At 41.5% G+C, this 12,811-nt stretch overlaps 2 protein-coding genes across 3 annotated transcripts; one reads left to right on the forward strand and one right to left on the reverse strand.

Annotated features, from left to right (window-relative positions):
• Window positions 1-40: 40 nt before the first annotated feature.
• Window positions 41-3,701, forward strand: dorip1 (dopamine receptor interacting protein 1). The gene is made up of 5 exons (XM_072365878.1): window positions 41-359; window positions 602-1,126; window positions 1,230-1,319; window positions 1,401-1,535; window positions 2,680-3,701. Exons 1-5 carry the CDS (start codon window positions 277-279, stop codon window positions 2,861-2,863), a joined length of 1,017 nt encoding a protein of 338 aa, XP_072221979.1. The 5' UTR covers window positions 41-276; the 3' UTR covers window positions 2,864-3,701.
• Window positions 3,655-11,050, reverse strand: LOC140270676 (kelch-like protein 28). Of its 2 annotated transcripts, none has more exons than XM_072365876.1 (6): window positions 10,895-11,050; window positions 9,835-10,095; window positions 9,114-9,751; window positions 8,556-8,999; window positions 7,185-7,393; window positions 3,655-7,061 (listed from the first exon to the last, which is right to left on the reverse strand). In XM_072365876.1, the coding sequence occupies exons 2-6, from the start codon at window positions 10,093-10,095 to the stop codon at window positions 6,898-6,900; spliced, it is 1,716 nt and encodes a 571-aa protein (XP_072221977.1). In that variant the 5' UTR covers window positions 10,895-11,050; the 3' UTR covers window positions 3,655-6,897. The 2 variants fall into 2 exon arrangements, with proteins under 2 accessions (XP_072221977.1, XP_072221978.1); XM_072365877.1 differs by having other exon boundaries at window positions 9,835-10,115.
• Window positions 11,051-12,811: the final 1,761 nt, after the last annotated feature.

Below are 12,811 nucleotides of genomic sequence, written 5' to 3' on the forward strand. Positions count from 1 at the left end.
GAGAAATGGGCGGGACTTAATGGAAATGTAATTCCGTTGCGCATCAACAGAGGGCGGCAGTATAATTGCTAACCGTTTAGATACAAATCGTCATAAAACGTCTACGAGTGTTTATATAGGTCAACTTGACGTGCACGAGACTTTGTTTGGATCATCGCAAAGGTGTCACTATTTGGATATTTCGTGGAAAATGCGAGAAAGCACCATTTAACCCAATTGAATTCAGTTCAATCAGGCTTTAATTCCGACGGAAGACATGAAGAAATACAGAGAGCTATGGAGAGTAGATTCAGTGTTTTGAACGACACAGAAGACCTCTCGCGATTTTCAAACCCTGAAAACAGTCTTTACGCCGAAAGGTAAGTTGATTTCGAGTGCTTCGTTGAGCTCGCTGACTTTTAAATAGCTGTTGGTCCCTGGATGATAGTTGGACTTTACTCGTCACTGCGCTGCTTCGTTCAAGTAACACTGCACGTATTCGCTTAGCCTCTGTTTACGTTCTCTCTTTCGAAAAGATCCAACCCAAATCACTCAAGCTCACCCAGTGACGAAACGTCTAGGTCTAAACCACGACTAACGCCTGTGCTCCATGTCTCTTTAGATCTAAGACGCTGTTTGAAGAAATTCGTGCTTCCATAAACAACAATGATGAAGAAGACCGCGCCTTCTGGAGGCCTGTGCTCCCTTGGGGTGGCGTCTTTACCATCAAGGCAGGACGGAAGGCCATATCATGCATCCCTCTGTACGTGGAAATTCAACTGAAAAACACCTGCACCATTGATGGCTTCCTTATGATCCTGTATGTGATTCTGCGGGACAACCAGGGCTTTCACAGGGAGCTGGCTGTTTTCCTGGGCAAGCAGTTTGTGGACCACTTCCTCTACCTGATGGACTCCTGTGACTACACCACGGTGAAGATGCTGTGGATCTGGAACAGGATGTCTAAAAGACAGTATCGCTCTGAGATCCACCAGACAGCATTGGAGATCGACCTGTTTGGGAATGAGCATGAGAACTTCACAGAGAACCTGGACAACCTCATGTCCACCATGCAGGAGAGCCTGTGCACCAACTGGAGCTGCCCGACCCGCTTCCAGGATTTCATCAAAGCCACCATCAGCATCAGGTAAGATGCGCAACCTTTCCCTTGTTTATCCTGCCAACGGTAGCAGATGTCCTGTGTTAGGTGGGTTAGCTGATTGTGGTCAAATCTGACATTTTTCTTCCAGCCCCCCCCACGAGCTTCCTCGCAGAGACCCAATTCAGTCGGCTGTGGATGAGTTTTTCTGCCCCAAGCTCCTTCTCTGCTCAGAACCGGGGTGAGACACAGGGAGGGTGTTTGTTGTGTTGCCATCATATTTGTGCAGTGTTTTAACATAAGCTAAATTTCTCCTCAACAGGTGCGACGGCTTAAGGGAGTTTTCTCAGAGGGTTTTCTGCCATGGCCCCCCACCCTTTGTTATTCTCAACATGCAGCAGTGGAGGTCAGAGGATCTGTCCTACGTCCCCTACCATCTGGCTCTCTGTCAGCACAGGTACGTAGCATCCACGGTGTGTTCCTACTGCTATGTTAGCTTGCATGAAAATAGTCTCATTGTAGGTTATTGTTAACTAAGAATGTATCTCTCATTCTTTAGGAAAAACATTTAGTTCCTTTTAACTCTAATTCCCAGTAGTTGTTGACCTCTAATGACTCAAACTTCTGTACCTAATTTAGTTTGATTAATGGGAATATCATTAAACACAAATGAGCAGGATATGAAATGTCACCAAAGTGTCTGAGGAGCGAATAAAATGGATTCTATTTTTCTGTCACAGAAACAATCCTCAGCTGCTGTTTGTACAATGATGGCAGAGTTGGCCGTCTGAACATTGAGAGATAAAACAGGATGACTTTGGTTTTATCTGTAAAGAAGAAAGAAAGCTAACTTTAGAAACGGGCCAAAGACAAAACATCAAAAAAGCCAAAAATACCTTTTTTTGCAGCTGCTGTTTGTACAAAAGTAAGATGCTGGAGATTCTTAACTTTTACAAAGTAGCCGCATTCAACCCAAGAAGTCGTTTTTCTTATCGATGTACTCGTGATATGTTTATTTTCAAAAGAATTTATGCTACATGGAAGACTGTAAAAAGGTAAGAAAATGTATGTTGAAATGTAAAGATGGACTAGAATAATAATTCAGCTTAAAAAAAATCATTTAATTGGGCACTTTAACATCCTGTTCTTTAATGGACCGAATTGTCACTCAGCAGTCTTTGTGATGGTCTTTCTCCACATATCTGACCACACGGCGCACCTCAGTAGTGTGGCCAGTTCCTCATCCATGACCTTTAACATTAACCTACTATTACTGTAACATAAGCATTACTTTAGCCCACACTCACCTAACCTTAGGTTACATTGAACCCTAACAAATCCATTTTTTTTATATATATATATGTATTATTCTGTATGTCTTTGAGCCTACTGTAGACCACCTAGAAAACTCAAGACGGGGGTTTTTGCAGAACCTGAGGTGGCAGTTAAGGGACCAAATGTGTAAAATGCATATAAATGACACAGAGAAAGTGGCGTGCTATTTAAACACATGTTGAAAGTGAGGTTCCTGGAACTGCAGAGGAAACCTATTGGAGAAATCTGTCAATCCTTATGAGAGAAGCTCTTCCTTTTCTCTGCAGATACCTACTAGAGGGCGCCACACTCTTCAACAAGGAGGAGCATCACTACTCTGCAGCCTTCAATTTGGATGGGTGCTGGATGCACTATGACGGTCTGAGGAGTGATAATCTGATCCTGCTGCACAAGCCACCAGAGCTTCTGCTGCTGTCCTCTCTGGTCTACATCCGCTCCTCTGACAAGTGAAGACCTCTTGTCAACAGATGAGACAGAGAGCAAAGCACCTCTGTGATTTTTCTGAGAAAAAAAACCATATTTCTGTGTTGTTTATTTTTCTGTTTAGTTGGTAGAATTAACAATAATTGAACGCCCTGAGTATGCTTCCGCTGTCGGCTGCTAAGAGCGAATGACACGATGCGTTTCGCTTCAACGTTTACTCGAAGCTCACCGCGCAAATCTAAAGTTCTTTCTTTTTGGGCATGCTTGGAATCCAAGAAAAATAATGGACTATAATAGTTCTGGGTTGATATACATGGATGATAATGCCAGAGTAAGCTTTCTACACAGCCGCTAATGAAGCGGTTCGGCTGGTGGGTTTGCTGTGAAGTAGCCCTGTAAAAAGGCTGCAAGTTTGCTCGAACATCATTCAGCACTTCCAGTAAAAAAAGTCTAGTCTTCTGCGTTTGTTCCACTTTACATTCATGCATATCAGCCCCTTCCTAAAAGTTAAACTGGTGCTCCATTTACACTGTGGTCTGAGGGGAAAGAAGCAACCAAACAAGATCAGAACCTGATCCTATTGGAAGCAATGCTATGAAATGTCTGGTAATGAGCTTGTTAAGCTTTTACAGTTTGAGTTTTAAATGTTTAGGTCAGTCTGAAATGTGGTGTCTGTTATGACACTAAAAACTTAGGTTTGTCTAATTTAGGTTGTCATAGCACACAGCATGTCCATGCTGGTAAAATACACTCTTGCTCAGCTTACACTGCAGTCTTCTAAATATTTTGCTAACTTGTAAAGATTTTTCAACTCAAAGACTTACTGTTATCACATAGTGCCTCTGCTAAGGGAAGCCTGTACAAATGAGTGGATCCTGTTGAGTATTAATCTTGATAAAGATCAGTTTTTAAATACTTTTTTTTTTTTTCCTCTACACATATTGTCTTTAAAATGCAAATACAAATATTTTAAATACTCCTCTCTGTCTGGATTCATTGCTGGATTCATTCATAGGTGAAAGAAGAAATGAAGAAGAGCAGACGGTACCTTTTAAGGCAGGCATTTATTTTAAACTGGGTAGAACTGCACCACACAAACGGACTAGAATGTATGTAAAATGTCTTCAATCAAATGTGATAAAATGTGAAAAGCTACAATTTTTATCTTCTGATTTTTTTTTTTTTACATTTTTTTTTTTAAACTACACCTAAGTTATCTTGTACTTCCAGCATTAATCCACAGGATATAAAATTCAAGATTATCACCTTACCCCAGACACACACAATGGGAAATGTAAAAGAAGCAGTGGTCATTTTGGCTAACATTGACATCAGTTTCACAGGAGTTTCTCTCAGACACAAACACAAAGAGTGGCAGCCCGGGACCAGGTGTTGAATCATCTATCTGCTTTCTCTGTACAAGCACTTTGGTGAGAGTGGTGGCAAAACATGACATTAGTTAGGCAATTAAAAAACAAAAAACAAAGTATAAACTCAAACGTCCCTTCTTTTTGCAGATTTCATGTTTGCAGATTTTCTTCTTCGCATTGAAGTAGCAGTTAATACACACCACAGAAATCACAACAATGTACATAATGCTAGATGAATCATGGCCGCGGCACTTAATTACGCCTGCGTGATTTGTGCCGTTGTAAAGTTACCAACAAAATATTACATCAGACAAAACGGAAACCGGGTTACAGAACATAAATAATTATAAATATGAAAACAGTCACGTCATAAAATGACACATCTGCAGAAACGCTTGCTGGGTTACTTATGCGTTTCTCTTACAACTCACCAGAATTAAAAAAAAATTAAATAAAATGTACTCACGGTGATGCTGACAATCTGTAACAAACCAAAAGTCCCATCAGCCTGACCAACTTTCAAGGCAAATGTCATTTAATGACTCATTCAACACATGAAGTTTAAAGGTGGCAAAGGCAAAGTAACGAGTAAATTTGTGTAGTGTTTACAAAACTTGCTTTAAAAGCATTTACCTCTAATGTGGCCCATCAGAAAACATATGCCATGTACAAATGAACCTGCATGAAAAACAACATGACAGCACACGATGCCTGGCAGGCTGAGGCGAGGTCAGTGGTACCATTTGATGTTTCATCACACACCCACACCACCAGCCAACATGCAGTGTGGGGTTCCTTTACAGCAATATGAGACGCCTTGGCTTTTTAAAGAGACCAAACATATTCATCCAAAGAGGAAACACAAGTCTTATTGCATCATCTAAATGCCATTAGCTTAAATCAAAACATATATACAAATTACAATATGTATCAAAGAGTTTGGTAAGTGCAATGCAGAGCTTTGTTAGAAGTTTTCGCTTGTGTGCAAACACTGGTGCACATCTCAACTCAAACGAGACTTGAAGATGAACAGTGACTCAGCAAGACACACCACACCCAGCCTCCCCCAAGTCAAGAGCCCCTGCTGTTGCTGCACATTGCTTCATGTGTCGTCAGGCGAGCCAGAGGCTGCACAGTGACACCCTCGGGGGGGATTCTGCCGTGGGAACAGACAGGTAACAGCAGGAATTTGGCTCGCACAACCCTTGGAGCTTCATCTTCCACATTAATAACTGCATGGAATAATGCCATGCTAATAGCTAGCAAAACAGATGAGAAAATGTTGCTCAATGGTACACAAGGGAAGGCGCTTCCAGCACGAGGGTTGTAACTGATTCAAAGAAAAAGAAAAAAAGTTTTGGCACTTCACACGAAGCTGTGAACAATTACCTCAAACTGGAGATCTGACCATATAAGAGCGTGCACGGAATAACATGTTCCTATCCTGCAACAAAAAATAAATCAATCGGGCTAATCTTCAGGCTTTTAAGGAAATATAAGAAATTTGTGGTTGTGCAACAACCTGCTTTCCCTTTCGGTCCAAAATAAGTTATCTTATTGCACGGTGAGGGGGGTTTTAGATTTTAGGCATTTTTAAAAAATGCACATGATGCAACAAAAACATTTACCGTAAACACAATAACGTAGCAGAGACCAAACAACGGTTGGCCAGACTGAAGCAACACAAACAGCTGAGTCCTAAAGATAGCACCAGTCAGTAGTGTATACAGACCAAAAGATGACAGGTTGATTTCAACCGTTATGAAGAGTAGCAAGATGACCCCTGACCCCCAGAAACATGGAACAGAAGCAGGAACACAGGGATTTTTGAAATGGCTGAGGATGAAACGGAGACGAGTGGCAAACGGAATCAAACTACATACATTCACACACCCACATCAGTGACCCAGTGCAGATAAACATGTACAGGCAATGCACTAGAGGATATACTCATGTCTATATATTTCATTTAGACTATTTACACAAGAAAGGCAGCCCTTTTTGAGAAAAATATAAAGATTCCAACTTTGCTCTTCTTTTTTTTTTTTTCTTCTTTTTTTTCCTGTGAAGCACTGGTTTGGATGCAGAACTCTGTGTCGCTGAGCTTGAACAAATCAAACAGTCCTATCTGACATGCACGTACCCCCTGGAGCATACACACGGACATACACGCTACACAGCCAACAACCACATGTTCATACAAAGACACAAGCAAACTGCGATGTTCTACAAAATTAGAACTTGTAGTTCTGGTTGCAGAAATAAAACACAAAGACTTAAGTTTTAAACTTAATTAACAACATGAAGGAGAACAAAAATGTCTGCTAACATAAAGTTCTGAAACGTAACCGGATATTTTCCCACGATCCTCTTGGACATGGCTCTAAGTCTTCCTTGGGGTCCAGCAGCAGAAGAGCGGTTATCTACGTTTGTGCCCACAGCCATCCACACAGATTTCTTATCCACATAACGTCACGCTCTCCGTCATCTCTGCAGCCATGACCGCGGTCGTCCTGTGGCCAGCCAGCTAGTCCTGCACATCCATCCAGCCAGCAATCTCCAATGTTCCCGTAGGTGTGCAACGAAGTTCACCTGCACCTGGAGGATGGGTGTGGGGAAAGAAGAGGAGACAACAAAAAAGAAAAGTCTTTGTGTCTAAGTTGTTGGGGTTCTAGCTGGCTGGGCCATGGGTCAAAGGGCAGTCAGACCAAAGTTACAACGGCAGTACATCATGCCGCTCGAGTCCAACCAGCTGTCTGAGATGGGATCATAGCGCTGGACAGTGTTCAGATAGGATGACCCGGAGTGGCCTCCTACCACATAGAGGTAGTTGTCCACAATGGCAGAGCCCACACCTGCAAGACAATGAGGCTACAGTCATATGTGGCCAATCGCAGGCAACAGTCACTATTTTCTGGATGTAAAAAAGAAAAAACCACAAAGGCTTCGACCCATTTTGAACTTGGATATAAACTCACCAGTTCGCGGTTCATTCATTGGCCGGCATGCTGTCCACTGGTTCTGATGTGGATCATACCTCTCAATGCTGGACAGGTGGGACACTCCATTGTGTCCACCCACCACAAATATGAATCCTAGCATGACACCCACTCCGAAGTTGATCCTCTTATCTGCCATGGGGGCTACCATTTCCCAGGCATCCTTGCTCGGGTCGTACCGCTCCACACTGTAAAGCAGACGCACTGCAATCAGCGAACAAAAGACTGGAAAAGGTGGTTAAAAGTGGCTTGGAAAGGTGAGTTTCTGAAATGTTTACGATACAAATCCACAGTGAAAGTGGCAATTTACCTTTCCTATAATGCAAAACCGGAGTATGGAACTTTCTTAGCATAGAAATCTAATTTAAAAACCAATTGTTGGGTTTTTTTTGGATCAAGCTGAAAACAAAATAGAACAATACTAATTCACAATCAGGTTACACACATTAAAGACACCAAAGCAAACCAGAGCTAAGGTAGACAGGAGCCTGGGACCTCTGGGACGCTGGGACTGTTTTGCAGAAACAGCTAGAACATACAAGCCACAGGGGAAGCAAAAAAAAGTCCCCAAAGATTGTGTGTCCAAACACATTCTCCTGAGGGGTTTTCGGTGTCAGGGAAACAAGCAACAGGGATGCAACACAGAGCCAGGCACCATCTCAATGAAACATCAGCTACCACTTCTGTTGTGACTCTTCTTCCCTCACTAACAGGCCCCTGGCTATTTTCTCAGCTGCACTTGATATTCTTCACTTGAATGCTAGTTCGGTTTAAAAAAAAAAAAAAAAAAAAAAAATCTAATAAGACCCTGAGTGAGAATCCCAGGTTAGCAGGTCTAAAAGGTCAAGAACCCCATCAAAAGGATCAAAAAGCAGACAACAACCTTATGTTACTCTTTCAAATGTCATCTGTAGGAACACAGTCAAAAACAATTGTTTGGATCTTATGTGGCTTTCTGCTGTCTCCTGATTACAGAGACTTAAACAGATTAAACTTAGAAAAATAGCAGCATGTCAAACAATGAAAGAAACTGTACAGCTGCAGCATAAAACGTTCCAGTGCTGGGTCATCCATGAGGCAGCACAGCAAACAGAGGCACACACCTGTACCCTCATGTAATACACCCTGCGAAATGTCCCAAAAAAGTGCAGGATATGAATGATAAGCTTGGTGTCATTTATAGACAATTCACATATAGAGTGGCATGTTCATGTAAGCCTGACTGCACTATGAAATACATTTGCATGTTATTTAGAAATGTTCCATATGTGCATGTTTCAAACTAGCTTAGCTGTAACATGCTTTACTTTAAGAAGTAAACAGCAGATTAGAATCACTCAGTGGTATTACCTATTCATGTGTGCTGGACCATAGCCTCCAATAGCATAGATCATGCCATCCAGCACAGCAGTGGCAAAGCAGCTTCGTGACTTTGTCATGGGTGCAACAGGTTGCCATTCCTTCAGCTTGGGGACATATTTCTCCACAGACTGAAGGTAATACTGGCCGTCATAGCCTCCCAGTGCGTACAGTTCTCCAGCCAGGACCACCACCCCAAGCGTACTGCGACACTCAGCCATACGCTCCACCGAGGACCACGTGTTGCTTTCGGGGTCCCAGCTCTCAACTGTGCTCTCGTGTCTCCGATAGCTAATGCCCTGTCTCATGTGTGTGGCGATGCCTCCCACCACGTACACCTTGTGGTCCAGCACCGCCACTCCAAACTCATATCGGGGAACACTAAGAGGGGCCAGTCCTATCCATGAATCTGTCTGAGGGAAATACATTTCCATGCTGCAAGAAGAAGAGACATAATTAAACTTTGAATAACATAAAAAAAGGCAGGATCTTTTTTTTTTTCTTTTTTTTTTCTTTCTTTACACATTGGCATATGTCCATCAATATTACCTTTCCAACGTGGCAAACAGTCCAGCCTTGCCTCCAACTGCAAGTAGCACCTTCGGCGCACACCTGGGCCGTGCCGACAACACAGTCTGATAGGACAGCCGGTGTTCAGGCATAAAATGATATTTCAGGGCCTCGTTGAGCAGGTGCTTGCATGCGTGGTCATCTCGTATAAGGTGGTTGGCTTCATATAGGCGAGTGAGGAATTTGACGCTGAGAAGTGGAAGGCGAACACAGTGCAGCAACTGAGCGAGATGTTGCTGTCTCTCAGTTACATCACATTTGATCCACGACTCCAGGGCGTAAAATACAGTCTCCTCTGTGACCACCTTAAGGCAGTCATTGGACACAATTTCATCCAACTCAGCTCTTGTCAGTTCAAAAAACTCCTCTGTCTGACAAACCTCCTCAAAGTTTTCACAGATAAACTTAGTTGCAGCCAGGCACAGGTCATGACAGCCATAAGTCTCTGCAAAGCGGGAGATTCCTATACAGTTCCCAGCATCAAGCTGGCTCTCTAAGAAGGAGCAGCACTCCTTAAGTACAAGCTTAACCTGAAGCAAATTGGCAGCTGGCAGCAGAGATTCCACCGTTTCCTGGGAGATAAATACCGTGCCAGTGTAAGCATACTCCACAATAGCCTGGAAGAGAGAGTGAAAGTCACGGTTAAACAATGTTAGATTAGTTATTCAGTACAGCAACTGTCTTGTGGGTCCAAACATACCTGCAAAGCAGTCTCATCAATGCACTGGAATTCCACCTCAGAGGTCTCCTTTTCTGAAAGGTTACCCGTGAACATGGCCTTGAAGTAAGGACTGATGCTGGCTAACACCACTTTGTGGGCATGGATCTTGGCATCACCCACACGCAGAACAATGTCACATAGTTCATGATCCTGCCGCAAGAGCTGGAGGCCTTGCAGCAGCTGCTCTGAGTGGGGCCGTGTTAGACTTGCAAACATATAGGACTGGTCCTGCTGGTCCATCTGAAAACAGGAAACCCACACTAGGACAGTGTGTACAATTTGAAACTTATTACAGACTGAGAAATATTGTACATAATAAGGAATTGCCAACAACTATACATTCTGCAACTGTAGGCATGAGCAGTTTACGTACTGTTTAGTAGGGAAGTTATTATTGCATACAAAATGAAGACATGCCCGAGCAGCCGGAAGCATTCAGTGTCATTTTGAAGTAATACAGCAGTTATTTCTGAAAGTCTCCTTCAAGGCAGGGTAAAGTAGTATTATCCTCCAAATCCAATGCTAACGCTGCTTAAAGTCAACGTATTAGCAAGTAAGCAAATTACGAGAAATAGCCAAAGTCTTAACTGGACTAACTGTGTATTCAAGCTTCATTGACACGGGGTCAGAATAACGTTGACAGTTTATATACTGTGGCCTGTCTTGATTTTTGAACGGAGGACATGGTAAGATCAAAACTCGCTAGCAACCTGTTAGCAGTAGATGAGTAGACAGCTAACATGCTAGCCAACACAGTGAAACCTCCCCCTAACCACCCAGCCACCCCAGTAGCTTTGCTCTTATTTGCACGAAACAACATTTTACAACGTCATTTTACAACAACAGTTTCAACCACACCAAAAATCGAGGGTGTAAATTACTGCTTCACTGCACTACAGGTTAGCTACTAAAAATAAACACGGTTCATGTGCTGGCTGCATCATTGATTGATATACAGTAACATGGCTGACACATACAAAACGTGACGTTACAGCAAGCTCTCAGATAACAATTTATACGGTCAAATAAAAAGCCAAACCTGTGATTTATGGTCCGTGTGGTGTGCCAAGGTAGCAACCGATCGTGCAGACAAGTGGGAACCCCGGGCAGCTATAAAGAAAACAACCGACAGCCAGCCAAGCTAGCCATGAAGCTAACAACGAGCTCTTATAACAACGAGCTATTCGGACGGAACACCCACTTCCGCTGCATTCAGAATAAAATGTTGTTTACAGCTATATTTACAAGGAAGAGCAAAGTCAGTGCCACGATATGAGAGTATTTTTATAATAAACTTGAAGAAGAGATTAAAAAAAATCATCTGGCAGAGTTTTTCTTTTGATGACAATCAAGCATAGACACCTAAATTAAAAAAGGCTGTTGTGAACCAACAGAACTATATCGGCAAAAAATATAGTTTTAGCTTACCTAATGTAACATGCGTATCTGCAAATGTAATGTTATTGTGGGAAAAACTCTAATATTAAACGTATTACATTATTACAGAATAGACAGAGTTGAACTGTATAATGCATTATAATAGTTTTATTATTATATCTAGTCAAGATTAAGCTAACTTTAACAAGTGTTGCATATTTTACGAGTACATATATATTTATATTTAAATTAAACAAATAAGTAATTATAGCTGTCAAGTAGTGTCGGACAAAAGTACAATAATTGCTACTTATGCAAGTAATTATAATATACTGACAATAATCATGATATTTATAAAGGAAAATATTGATATGTAGTCAGTAAATTACTATGTCAAGACAGTATCATATGAGTTGTTGACTAAATTAACAAGACAAATGAGACAACTGTGGATTTTAGAAGGACCAGGAATAAGTTTCACCTTATTTCTACCTTAAGAGGAGATGTGGAGGTGATGAAGAACTACAGATAGCTGGAAATATAAATAGATTTCCGATAGCGTTGAAGATGTAACACTGAGGCTGTCCACAAGAAGGGACTGAATTGATTATACTTCTTGGGGAAGTTTAGGTCTTTTATTGTTAGCCTCAAGATGCTGCATATCATCTATACGTTGTTTTGTTTTGTTTTTTGTTGAGAAAAGTGGCATATTGGGGCAGCATCACCTGAGCAACTGACGAAAAGAATTTGATTAGACCGATACAGAAGGCTGGCTCTGTGCTGGGGACTGCTCTGGAGCTACTGGGGCTGGTTTTAGAATAATGCACAAGCTGCTAAATATTATGGGCAACATTTCACAACCTTAATTAACATTTGTGTTTTCAGCAAAAAGGCTTCTTCTGCTCATCTGCAATACGGGAGGTTATTACTGCCAACTGCAATACTTTTACAAAATTACTCTTTATAATGGCAGTCTTACTTGTTTTTCTTATATGTTTAATTGCTGATTTATCAATCATTTGTTAAACTGCAACAATAGTTCTTTGAATTTGGAGATTGTTCAAGTACTATTCTATCTTACCCATATCTGAAAATAGGTGAATTTGTCCCAGTTGGCATTCTTTCTGATGACAAATGTTAGACTTTATGGATCTTTTGTTTATCTTTTTGTTTACCCTTTTGTGCTGTTAACACATTATTTCCACCTCTGTGCAGTTTACAGTAGGGTTTTTACCAAGAAACACACATAATGAGCTAAATTCTCCAGTGGCATTTATGTTTTTCCAAATTCTCTCTATACATCTAGATGATATTGTCATCAAGAATTATTTTGTCAACCATGACTGTGTAGTGACAATCTGATAGCAAGAACCCTCTTCATAAATAGATCCTATCGTATAAAAAGCTCTATGAACATGAAGCACATGTGTAGAACAAAGTGTAGAACAATAATTGCATTTTCTTTCATTGTTAATTCAAGGGATTTGGTATAACTAAATTGAGAAAATGTGTTGCTTTCTGTTGGCACGACCCTGAAAGCAAATTTTTCAATCATCACTCAAAAAGTCCTCCATTGTGT

The sequence above is a fragment of the Leuresthes tenuis genome, unplaced genomic scaffold (genome assembly GCF_036924035.1).
Source record: "Leuresthes tenuis unplaced genomic scaffold, fLeuTen1.0.hap1 SCAF_15, whole genome shotgun sequence".
NCBI lineage: Eukaryota > Metazoa > Chordata > Actinopteri > Atheriniformes > Atherinopsidae > Leuresthes > Leuresthes tenuis.